At 43.7% G+C, this 12,408-nt stretch overlaps 1 protein-coding gene across 1 annotated transcript in view; it reads right to left on the reverse strand.

Moving 5' to 3' along the window:
• Positions 1–5,575: 5,575 nt before the first annotated feature.
• Positions 5,576–12,408, reverse strand: part of CCDC3 (coiled-coil domain containing 3) — a 37,773-nt gene continuing 30,940 nt past the window's right edge. The window contains exon 3 of the mRNA XM_051795211.1: positions 5,576–8,124. Coding sequence (XP_051651171.1) covers positions 7,849–8,124 — 276 coding nt within the window. The 3' untranslated portion in view covers positions 5,576–7,848. The remainder of the gene's footprint in view (positions 8,125–12,408) is intronic.

The following is a 12,408-nucleotide window of genomic DNA, read 5'->3' on the forward strand; positions in this document are numbered from 1 at the left end:
AGCTCCTGGTCATCTGCTGATACAAAAAATGTCTGACAGAGGCTCCAAGGGCTGCAGGTGAGCAGGGCATTTTTGGAGGTTAGAAATTTTGGAATTAGAAAAGGGTAATGCAAGTATGAAGCTGAAATCTGTCACAAACTTGGCAAAGTCAGATGGTCTGGGGTATCAGCAGTGGCTTGATTGTCATTGATGCTCCTGCCTGATGTGAGAGGAGAACTGGGTCCACAATCTGTACATGAAGTGGAGAGCTGGGCACTGAAGACCAACATGTCTCACTGCAATGCCTGCCCACTTCCTGCAGACACCCAGATGTCAATCCACTGTGCATGGATGAAGGAGCTCCTGGTGAAAGTGAACACATGCACAGATATAAAGGACTTGTCCTGGCCTCTTGTGAGCCCTACCAGCCTGCTCCAGATCTCCTGGGATTCCAGGGTCACAGTCAGGGCCAAAGTTGGTGGGAATGGGACCAAACATTCAAGTACAAAATGTCTCATAGCATTTCTGATTAAGGCTCTACCACCATGATCAAGAAGAGAATGACATGGTAACAATCTCTGTCCCCTGGTGAGAGAGGGCATCAAGAAACACACTAGAAGGGTCCTTGAAGTCAGGCCAGCATTTGAAGAGCAACATGAGGGGAGATGGTGCCTGTATGTGATATGTTCCTACCTTCACAAGGCAGAGTACACAGGGTGGGCAGATGGTAGCAGAGCAAATCCCACCCAGGGAAAGGGGTAGGGACACGGTGCCATAGGAGGACATGGTAGCAGCAGAGAAAATATTATATCTGTGAGCTGCTGCAATGCAAATTCTGGTGGAAAACCCTCAGAGAACTCCTTTGGGGGAAAGGAGGAGGGAGTTAATTTGAAGCAGAACCCCTGCTTCTCAACACTGGCCCTGGCCACTTTCCTCCTCCTGCTTTTAGGGCTTGTCTATTCTAGTGTGTGAGACTAGGTGCTTTTGACTTCATTATGTTCACTGAGGTGGGCATTTCCTGGGTGACTTGCTGGGCTGTGTGTGAGGAGGGCAGGATGCTGATAAACCTGACTTTCAGAAGGTACAGTCAGCAATCACCTGTCTGACACTCAGAAAGATTCGTAGCTGTAGGAAACCTTCCACTCAGTTCCCACCTGGTCTTACATATATCTGGGTAATTGCAAGCAGAACTGCAGCTCATACACACTTCATTTCCCAACTTTTGTGGCAAGACAAAACCTGCTCTGGACCCTGGTACCACGGTTCAAGAGGCAGGTCAGTATGGGTGGCTGCAGACCAGCCTGATGGATCCAAATGCCTTCCTTGCTGGTCAGATGAGCTGAGTGGAGTAGAAGTTACATATCCACTTGCCTGAACTAATATGTGGTTTTCTGGTAGTATTTGTGGGCTGGTTTTTGGGCACAGCACCAGCTGAGCCCACAGTTCTGTCCAGCTTGTGGTTAGAGGATTTTCCTCGCTCTCCAGTAGACTTGTACTAATAACACACAATCTTGGGTCTATTCTCATTAAAGCTACAGATTTTTCTCAGTAATCCAAAGGTAAGCATTGAAATCACAGCTGTGTGGACACTGGTGTTTGGACACTGGTGAGCTTGGAGGGAGCAGGTTGGATGCTTTGGTTTTTGCTCAGTCCCTGTGTTGTACTATCTGCAGCATCCCCCACCTCCCTGAACTTACCCTGGGCACTCAGTGCCTGCCAGTCCTTTGCAGGTGTTTTTTTAAACAAACCAACACCTCTTCTCACTTCATTGAAATTCCACTGACACAGTCGAGTTCTCATCTGTGGGGGTCCCTTAATGACTTGTGTATAGCAAATGGTTCTCCCCTTTTCCAGATCTCCCAATCAGGTACTGGTGGCCACCTCTCTAAGAGCAATTCTGGCCCTGTGAGTGCTCCAGCTCCAGTGTCTCTCCTGTAGCTAGTCCTCATCTCCTTTCTGAGCTTATTAGAGCATCCTCATCCTTAAGGCATCTCCCCCAGCATATGCACCAGCCCCTGGGCACTGCAGAGGCATCCTGGAACTGAAAATGCAATTAAAATCTGCTTTTATCAGTTCTGGCATGGCTGCCTGTGCAGCTTGACTGTCCAGGCTCAGGAAGGTTCATTTAGTTCATTTGCTGTGGTTTTAGCCATGCAGCACTCCAAAGACTTTCCTGAGCATATGTGCATTGCAAACCCCAAACATTTCAAAGGCTTCCTGCTGATTTTTGTTGGGGCAGAGGCCTGCCTATAAGGTTGCGAAGGGACTTCTGCCAAATTTTTTCATGACTCTAAAGCAGGAGTCTGCCAAAGAAAATGTAACTTCACTGATTATATTTTAACATTGCAAAACAATTATTCACCACCAACAACTTGTTCTGAGAAATGGCTCTTTGTTTGTGGAAAACTTCAGTAAAAAGAAAAATTACTATCCATAGGCAGATAAGCAAAGGGGGAGATGCCATGGTGTGCAAATGACATTAACCAAAGCAGCAAGGAATCACTAAAACACTCTCATCAGAAGAAACCATCAGGCACCTCAGGAGTGGTGTGATGCCACCAAGCCCATCTAATGGAAAACCAATCAAGACACAAAATCATTGAATCATTTAGGTTGGAAAAGACCTTTAAGATTATTGAGTCTGATCATTAACCTAAAACTCCCTAGTCCACCATTAAACCATGTCCCCACATCGAATCATTGACTCATTCAGGCTGGGAAAGGCCTCGAAAATCATTGAGTCCAACAGTTAATCCAGCACTGCCATGTTCACCACTAAATTATGTCCCCAAGTGCCACATCTACACATCTTTAAATACCTCCAGGGATGGTGACTCCACCACTTCCCTGGACAGCTGTGCCAGGGCTTGACAACCCTTCAACTGAAGAAATTCTTCCTTATATAAAAGTTAAACCTCCCCTAGCACAACTTGAAGCTGTTTCCCCTTGTCCTATCACTTGTTACCTGCAAGAAGAGCCTAGTTTCAGGGAGTTGTAGAGAGTGAGATCTCTGAGTCTCCTTTTCTCCAAGCTGAACATCCCCAGCTCCCACAGCTGCTCCTCACAAGACTTGTGCCACTCTTCCCCCAGCCTATAGCTTTGCATGGAGTTGTGGTGACTGAAGTGCAAGATTTCACCTTATTGAATCTCATACAATTGGCCTCAGTCCATTGATCCAGCCTGTCCAGATCCCACTGCAGGGAAACCCTCAAGCCGATCAACACTCTCACCCAACTTGGTGTCATCTGCACCAAATCATGATGCACGAAATGGTAGTTCCTCACAAAGACAGCATTGCTCCTGCCCCACTACATCTACGTTGTGCCTGCCAATGCAACCAGAGCCAACGAGCCCTCCCAGCAGTGCCACATATGCTGGGACGTGCTGTCCTGCTCACTGTGTTTGTTTTAGGGGATTAGGAACGTGCCTGAACCCAAGCGCATGTTGGAAATGATGTTTCACACGCAAAGCAGTCTGGTTTGGAGGGAAATAGTTACATTTCTGTGATTAAATGAAAATAATTGGGGTTAAATGGGGAGGAAAATGAAATTTCCTTGCAATTACTTGGATTTGTTATAAGAAAAAATTACATATGTTGTCAGTTTTATCTGCTTGTCACAGTTTTCCCTTTATGTTTTTCTCCTACTTTTAGAAATTAATTTGGGTTCCTTTGCCTCATTAATGGGAGATTACCTAGCTTGGCAAGAAGTTTTGGGTATTAGAAATGGGCTTTACTGATATAGCTCTAAACCACTGATGTGCTCTTCTGTTCCAAAACCCCCTTCTCCTAAAACCCAAACAGAACAACATGGCTATTTCCCTAAATTTTTGTTCAAACATATGGAAGAAATTTTCTTCTCAATGGTTTGATGTTAACAAGCAAAGAATGTTACTAACATTGTCTGCTCTCCATAAAGCCCCCTTTACTTTGTGGTTCTTCCCCAGCTACCCAGGTAGAGTTTTTAAATCAGGATGGTGCTTGTGATTTATGAGAATAGCTTATTTGATGCACTTTGCTCTATAAACATCCACTTAAAATAGACAACACAAACAACAGAAAATTCAGTTGTAAAGTCTAAAAACAGAAGGTGGTTTTGGGTGCAGAACAGCACCTGAATTATCCACATACACTCTGGTGAGACACACAAACCCTGCAAAAGTTCCCACTGAAATAGTATGAGAGACATGTGGTGATGGTGGAAAGAGAACAGTCCCAAAGAGGACAATTTCCTCTCTCCTGTTTCTTTCTATTATTCTCTTCTCTCTTCTCTTCTCTTCTCTTCTCTTCTCTTCTCTTCTCTTCTCTTCTCTTCTCTTCTCTTCTCTTCTCTTCTCTTCTCTTCTCTTCTCTTCTCTTCTCTTCTCTTCTCTTCTCTTCTCTTCTCTTCTCTTCTCTTCTCTTCTCTTCTCTTCTCTTCTCTTCTCTTCTCTTCTCTTCTCTTCTCTTCTCTTCTCTTCTCTTCTCTTCTCTTCTCTTCTCTTCTCTTCTCTTCTCTTCTCTTCTCTTCTCTTCTCTTCTTTCTCCCTCTCCCTCTCCCTCTCCCTCTTCCTCTCCCTCTCCTCTCTCCTCTCCCCTCCCCTCTTCTCTCCTCTCCTCTCCTCTTTTCTCTCTGTCCTTGTCACTATTGCTCTGTCCTGTTACAATTAATTTTGCTTTCAGTTCTTTTCATCCTCTGGATCCATCAGAAAAAATTGATTTGTCCACAAAAGCATCCCTAAATTCCTCCATGGGTAACACAGATGCCGAAAATCCCATCCTTGTCTTCAATTCTGGCTTCGTCTGCTCTGAAAACCCCTAGCACTGGCCCTGCAGATGTTCTGGCAGCCTTCAAGCTCCTGATATGTTTTGAAAAAGCAGATGTTATTAATTTGTAAAGCATCTTTGAACTTCTCATGGTGGCCTGAAACTTTTGGTGTTGTTTCTAACCAAGTGGTGGTGGGGGGAGTTGTATCTTTATTTTTTACCAGGATGTTTTTGGGTTTCTACACCACCTCTTGCCAACCCACCCAGCTATGCCAACCTCCTTTGCATTTCAGCACCTCAGTCCCTCCAGCATAACTCTTCAAGAGGAACATACTCAGACATGTCTTTTGCATTAACTTTGGAAATGGTATGAAATTTTCACCCTTTTTACAGGCTTCCAGATTAGCTGATCCCTGAAGTTGCTATAGATTGGGTCTAAAAATTATAGTATGTGTCAAGCTCTGTGTGATGTGTACCAACCTGGACAGACATAATCCGAATTCCTCATCCCACTTGTGTTTCCTGCATGTACAGCCTCCCTGGTCACTCTCTGGATACTGTCACCAGCAGGGACAGGCAATCAGTGGTGACACTTTAATAGCATTTTCATTTGGGCTTGACATCCCCTGTTACTTGTCCAGTGGGTTAACTTGTGATCTGATCTGACTGCTACTCCTTATCTCTGGAAATGATCCAAACACAAGCAGGAATGACAGGAAAAAAACTCACGAGGAAACAATATTGTCGTATTTTGTACCCAGTAAGGACATTTTGGATTACATTTGGACTTTGCATTGGGAGGGGCTGGTTTTGTTTTCTTTGCAAAGTAACAAAATTCTCACAAAATCAACGAGGAGAACAAAATGTTTTACTTTTTTTTTAAGCTAAACAGAGCGGGAAATAGGAAGAAAATTGCAATCTTTTCATCAAGTGACAAAAATACCAGCCAAAAGGAAAAGATACTCAACACTGTGTTTGGAAAATCTGTAAGCATAGCAAAGGTGTAGCCATATTAATTATACTTTCTCAGCTTTATACAAACATTTATAATACATGAATGAATACCAGAGCGAATATTTTTCTTAACAAAAAATTAAAGCACAAGCTTTTAATACCTATCCCAGGAAAATCAGTTCATTTATTTAAACAGCAGTTCAGAAACCAGAAACAAACCAATAAAAAAGTAGTTACTTTTCTATGGATTTAAATTTTGGGATTTAAAACTCCTGATGGCTTCTAGGGAAGCCTTAGTTCTGTAGAAATTCTCAGGAAACAGCATTGCTGACTACAGCATAAAACAACTCAAATTGTGCTGATGTGGTAGGAGAAGCCTTTGAAACCAGTGGAGCTCGTGGAGGAGTCAGAATCATAAGAAATGCCAATATTATTTCAAGACGGGGAAAAAAAAAAGCTGTATTTCCAAAAGGAGCCAAACTGGAGGGTAATGAGAGTCAATTTCTGAGTTCATCTTGGCCTAAAGCTCACGTTTGAAAGCTGATAGGGGCTTTTCCAAGCACAGGAATAGTTAAAGTGTGGTCCAGTAGGGCTGTAGCCTGGATATACTCTAATTTTGAGTGCTGAGACCATGCAGTGATCTGGTAAATTGTGGAGCATTGGGAGCAGAGCAGTGGTTTCCACAGTGCTATTTCTGAAGGTCTCACCTCTGTATTAAAGATCATCTGGACCAGGACCAATTCACCTTGCACAAACTGGGTTTAGCCCTGGCAGACTGTGAGTGTTGCCCAGGGCTGGGCAAGGACCATCTGCCCCTGTCAAAAAGCATGAACCATATCTGCACTTGGGTCTCATGCTCAGAGTAAGAAAAACTATCTTGAGAAAGGAAATAAAACAGAAAAGCTCTTCTACCTTTCTCTCCCTATGGTGCCTTGTCACGAAGGAAGGTTGGGTGAGTACCAAGACCCAAAACATGATTCATTAACACAGCTGAAAACATTACCAGCCACAGATACTGATGCCTTAATCTACACTGCTTGAGCAGAATTCAGTGTGTAAATGTCTACTAAAGGATATGATGGATTTTTTTTTTTACAAGATAACCAAGGAACAGGTTTTACTTCATATTTTAAGAAATTAGACTATATCAAATGTGTAATAAAAATATTTTCTATAGGATTTTAAAATATATACATATAGAAACTACCTAAATTTTTAATGCCCTGTTGATATTGATGTGGTCTCTACAGTCTCTAAGTGTAACTAAGTGAGGCTGCCCAGCAACCTCCATTATACCTCAAACAGTGACTACAAAACTTATCCACACTGTAAATTAAACCTGCTTGAAAATGGGATCTGAAATTGTCTGCTGGGTCTGATCCAACACCCACTAAGACAGGCTAAGTCCACTTCTGACTGCAGGAGCTGGATTAGGACCTAGACACAGTCCCAAAATTATTTGGTTTCCAAACAGGGTGGCTGACCAATGATAAAGGCACCTGAGGGAGTTACTAAGAGCCTTGAGGCACTTCTTGGTAAAATTAAAATTATTAGATATTTTCTTTAGAATATTTAGAGTTATATAGAAACAGTCTTAAGACAATTTGGGTACATCTATACTTCATGTTGAAGAGAGACCTAAACTGACTGTGTCTCAGACATACCCTTTGCCCAGACAGTGGATGTAGACTTAAGTCAAGCTTAAGCAAGGTTGAAAGCTTGGACATGATGATGGAGCAAAGAGCATTCATGCCTCCATCCTTCCCACAGCATCCATGTCTACACCCCCAGGCCTGCCTTGCCCAGCCCGTGTGGAGGAGGTAAGCTGGCAAGAAGAGCTTCTGTGTCAAGTGCCTGCAGTGGCCCATGGGGCTGGGCTGGCACTTCCCTCAAAGACAACCTAAAACTGGTGGTGGAGGCGGAGGTGGGTGAGGAAGGAGAAGCACAGATGACTGTCTGGCCCTGTGTCCACTGAGGACAGCGAGGACTCAGCTTTGGGCTGTGCCAAATCCAGTTGGCATTCCTGTTTAATCCTGTGCCTAAAGGAAGTTCAGATTCATTTTCCATGCAAGGTTTGAAAAGCACAGCATAGACAAGGTGTGAGGGCCAGATGCTGATCTAATGCAGGCAAAGTTCACCACTATCCTTGGCCTGAGCACTTACCCCTTGCATTATACTTTCAGGTAGGTAGCATGGGAGTTCTCCTGCTTCAAAGAGTTAATGTAGGGGATTTGGCCACCTGCAGAGGAAAGTTTCTCACTGAGCTTTCGGTTCACCAGTTCCATGTGCCTGGTGTTTTTCCTGGCTTGCCGGAGGGACCTCTTCACTTTCTTCACTCGGTCCCGCAGCTGCTTGTTGCGCTTCTCCAGCGTCGCCACCTTCTGCTGCAGCTTCTTCACTCTGTCCTCCTCCTCAAACAGGGCTTTCTGCACCGAGGAGCACATGAGCTGAGGGGACAGCAGAAGGGAGACAGCAACAGGTGAGCTCTACACAAAAACTCACCAAAGCAAGTTACACAAAACTTATCAAATTCAGGTATTCCTTGAAACACTTCACAGCTTTTCAAAAGCAGAATGTCTTCTTTTTTTTTTTTTTTTCGGAACTCTTATCCTTTTTTATACCTTTTTTTGGTAAGATCGTCTCTTTCACTTCTGTATTGAGATAAGACTCAAAATTGCAGATCTTAATTATACTAGTGATTCACAATTACTTTTATGAACTGTTTTGGCAGACCTATCCAGCCCACTGAGGCTACATTGAATTTATGGAGGAAGGCTGCCCTATTTCTGATATGAAACTGGAGTTCAGGCCAAGGGGTGTCACTTTTGGAAAGCTCTAGATTTGATTTAGCTTAGCACCCCTTCAGAAACCCCAGATTCTAATGAGAGTCTGCCCTTTCTCTTTATGTCAACATGTGAAATAAAGACAGCACCTGCAAAAGAGAGAACTGGTTATTTTCCTTTTCAAGAACAGAGGTGTCTCAAATATCTCATTATATGAGCTTCTTTAAGACAAAATCCTGAAGGGTAAAATCTCAGCAATTTATAGGAGCATTCAAGATCCCATAACTTTAAAAGAGGGGATTATTTAGGGGGGATCATTGGCTGAAAACTGCCCCCTCCCACTCTACCCTATACCAGCTTACTGCAATATTGCCCCCAGTAGGGAATCAGGCTCTTGATGTTCACTCATGCTGGTGGCTCTTAGCCAGGAAATGAAAAAGAGAGACAGTTTCAAAGGTGCTGCCTCCAATGCATCACTAGAAGAGTAGCTCACAGGACATTTTCAAATCCACTGGCTTGGATGATGATCCAAATGCAAAACATCTGTTGGACAATTGTTCATCTTCTGCTACCTCATCCTAGGATGACCCAAAAGGTCTATCTCATCTCAGCTATATGTGATTGCCATGTTTATGGTCTCTTGTTTGTCACTTGTTTCATTTTTGTAGGGGCAGCAACAGGAATGAGAAACACCAGCTACAAAGGTTGCTGAGTAGTGTCAATGCAAGGGAGTTAAGTTTCTTATACACAGTGTACTGGAATGGGATTCAGCTAGTGCTCTTAAGCAGCTAAAAGTGAGACAGGTCTGGGCTCCTCTCTCTCTCTGTTTCCCCTGTATTATCTACAGAGAGAGATAACCTTCAAGAAGTTGACCTCCACCTCCTAGGGCAGAGGGAGGAAACACTCTCGGAACACAACCCTCTCCTTTTACTGACCACAAAGGCACCAAGTTCCACTTTTTCTACTGAAACACATTTTCTAGGCAGAAAGAGGAGGTACCTGGAGCTCAAGGACAGTCCCAGCAAAAAGTTCCTGATTTAGGGGAGCCACAATGAAATCTATTTCTGCCCAGGGTCCTGTGCCTCCTTCCTTTCTATTTTCTCCGGAAAGCATCCTGAGATATTTTATTCTGCATGTGGGACTTCCATGTGGTTGCTGCACTTGTGCACTGTGAGGGAAGGCAGTGTCTTCTGATGGACTGATCTTCTAAATACATCTAGAAATTTTTTTAATGTGTGTCAAGCACTCCTGGAGTCTGGATGGGCTTTCTCTGGCAGAACATTTGGAACAGACGGAGAATCTAAATAAACAAGTAAATCCTCACTGTGATAATGAAGGATTACATGTTTCTTTCCATCTTACTTTGTAGTATTTTCAAAAACCAAAAGTTGGGGAGGGAGCCCACTTTGATGAATAATGTTTCATTTGCTTTGGAAACCCCCAGCAGTGGGAAACCACGGCCAGTCAACACAAACACACCAACTGCTTGCAGTCCCTTGGAAGCTCCTGTTTCTTGTGCAGAAGCACTGCAGGGCTTTGCTATAAGGCAAATGCTTGCCCCTAGTGTTCTCTCACTGGGGCTCTTTTACAAATGCATGCTAGGGAGATGGGGAGCTCACAGATAGAGGGCCAGAAATTGCACTGAAGAGGAGGGAATTTGGTTTTGATCACAGCTCACTCCAAGTGCTGCTTGAAAACAGCCAGCACATCTTGGCTTTTGTGTTTGGCAAACTCTTGCAAAACCTCAAGCAGAGCTATTCTTGAACTTAAATGCCTGTAAAGGAGGACATCGAGTTAGGGAAATATGTTTGTTGGGAAGACACGAGGTGGAAACTCTACTTCATGAGGGATTTCCTGCATTTTCCATGGATGCAGTGATAGGCACAGCCTATGCCAGAGTCCAATGCAGAGGAACAAACAATTCATGCAGCTGAAGTGGGAGATTGTGTGAACCCAACTGTGTCTCATCTGTCTGGGCTGGCTGGTGGGGGAACAGTAATATCTGATGGCAGACATCAGGGATGGCATTAGCCTCATCCCAGAGGCTCTCTCAAACCTTTTGAGGTTGGTCTTCTGTCAGCAGAGGTAGACTAGCCCTACAGAGCTACTCAGAAACTTCTCAAACACCATCAGAAAGCTAGCCAGCTCATATTCTTATGCTGTTCCTCCTCAAGGTCCTCACTCTCCAGTCTGAAACACACAGTTCAGTGCTTAAACTACCTGGAGATATCCAGAGAAATCACGGGAACAGCACAGTTATAAAAAACTGAGATCCTATCGGACATGCAGGGCTTTGTTTGCCAACAGGGTAGGTGACAGGAAGAGCCCAGCTTGATAACTGGATGCCTGCCTGCAATTGCAAGACTACCAGCTGGAAAATAAACTCTTTATTCCTTCTGCATGGGGAGAAATAACTAGGTGGAGTCCTCTCATTCTCACTGGCTGGTTACAAACAGTATCTTTCACAGGGTTCTGCAGAGGGGATGATGCTTAAATGTGAATGGTGTCCTACCCTTGCTGTTACTGCCGGGACTGTGGTTGACATGGGTGCAATCCAGTTATTTTTAAACTGGTGCTGAGAACTGTGTAACTGCAACAGCTGTGAGCTCAGCACAGCCTGTGTCACTGAGTTTGTAGCTGAACAAGCAGATGAGAAGTCAACCAGGCCATATTGCTGCTTGAATACTTCTTGTTTACAGATGGAGGTGAAATCCCTCCATCTTGCAGTTATTCCTATGGAGTGTGTCTACAGACAACAGTTTCACATCCTATTTTGTCTGATCTCATACACCCACAAATGTGCACAGTTTACACTGGTGACCATCAAGATCAGACCTTTGCACAAAAGCACTACTAAAAACTATAGAAAACTTGATTTTGTTTCCAGTAGTGACCTGTGCTCCCCCTCCCCATCACAGCTTGTCACGTCAGGTACATTAGAGAAGGTGGGTGGGGGTTTTTCATGCAACATTTAAGGGACAATGAAATCTCCATCCAGCAAAGTAAGCCATAGAGAAGCCAATTCCACTGAGGGAAAGAATGGGAAAGGATAGATATCTGACAATTCCTATTCCCACAAGGTATCAACAGCAGATATTCAAGCAACCACTCAGAAGTGCCCCACTTAGCACGGTGTACATACCCACAGACCTGGGAAATGGTGAGAAGGACCAGGAAATGGCTCCTCAGAGATACTTATGGGTTATTTTCCAAATTCCCTACAAAATTTACATTCCATAGTGACCCACAGTTCAGAAGAGTTGTTTGTTCTGGAGACATATCTTCATGTCTCCTTGTTCCACAGTTTTGTTTGCAAGGCATGCTCAGCCGTGGTTAAACTTGAGTCCAGAGCAGTACCAGGAGATGTAACAAGAAAGGGTGCACAAGAATCAAACAGATCCTTAGGATTTATCCCAGACAGCCTACAGCTGTGAAACTGCATATTAAATACATTTGACTATTTGTCTGAGAGACCATATCACAAATATACCCAGTTTTAAGTTTCACTGCATCTACGAGATTTACAAAATCCATTTTGCAAAAGAAATCCTCACTGTAATAAAAAGAATAGAGTCATAAAATCACTAAGGTTGGAAAAGACCTTCAAGATCATTGAGTCTCACCATTAACTTGAAAAACTGATTTTTGGAGCATCACAGTATAGGCATACAGGCTTTTTACCAAACCTGAACTGATGTATATATACATTTGACCGATTGACAGAACACATCTGCTGTCTACAATCCTGATTTGAATGGGACATTGGAAAGTGCCCCATGGATAAAGGCATGATGGCAGTGTTCATCTACCACAAATTGTCCATAGATGACTGAAGTTACAGTTACAGAGCTCAAGTCACTCAAAACTCAGCAGTGCCACCCAAGTCTTGCCCTTCACCTACCAAAGGGTGAAGTCCTAGCTAGCTTCTTATGTGTGTTCCTTATGGGC

The sequence above is a fragment of the Manacus candei genome, unplaced genomic scaffold (genome assembly GCF_025592945.1).
Source record: "Manacus candei isolate 608988 ecotype Guabito, Panama unplaced genomic scaffold, ASM2559294v1 h1tg000042l, whole genome shotgun sequence".
Taxonomy (NCBI): domain Eukaryota; kingdom Metazoa; phylum Chordata; class Aves; order Passeriformes; family Pipridae; genus Manacus; species Manacus candei.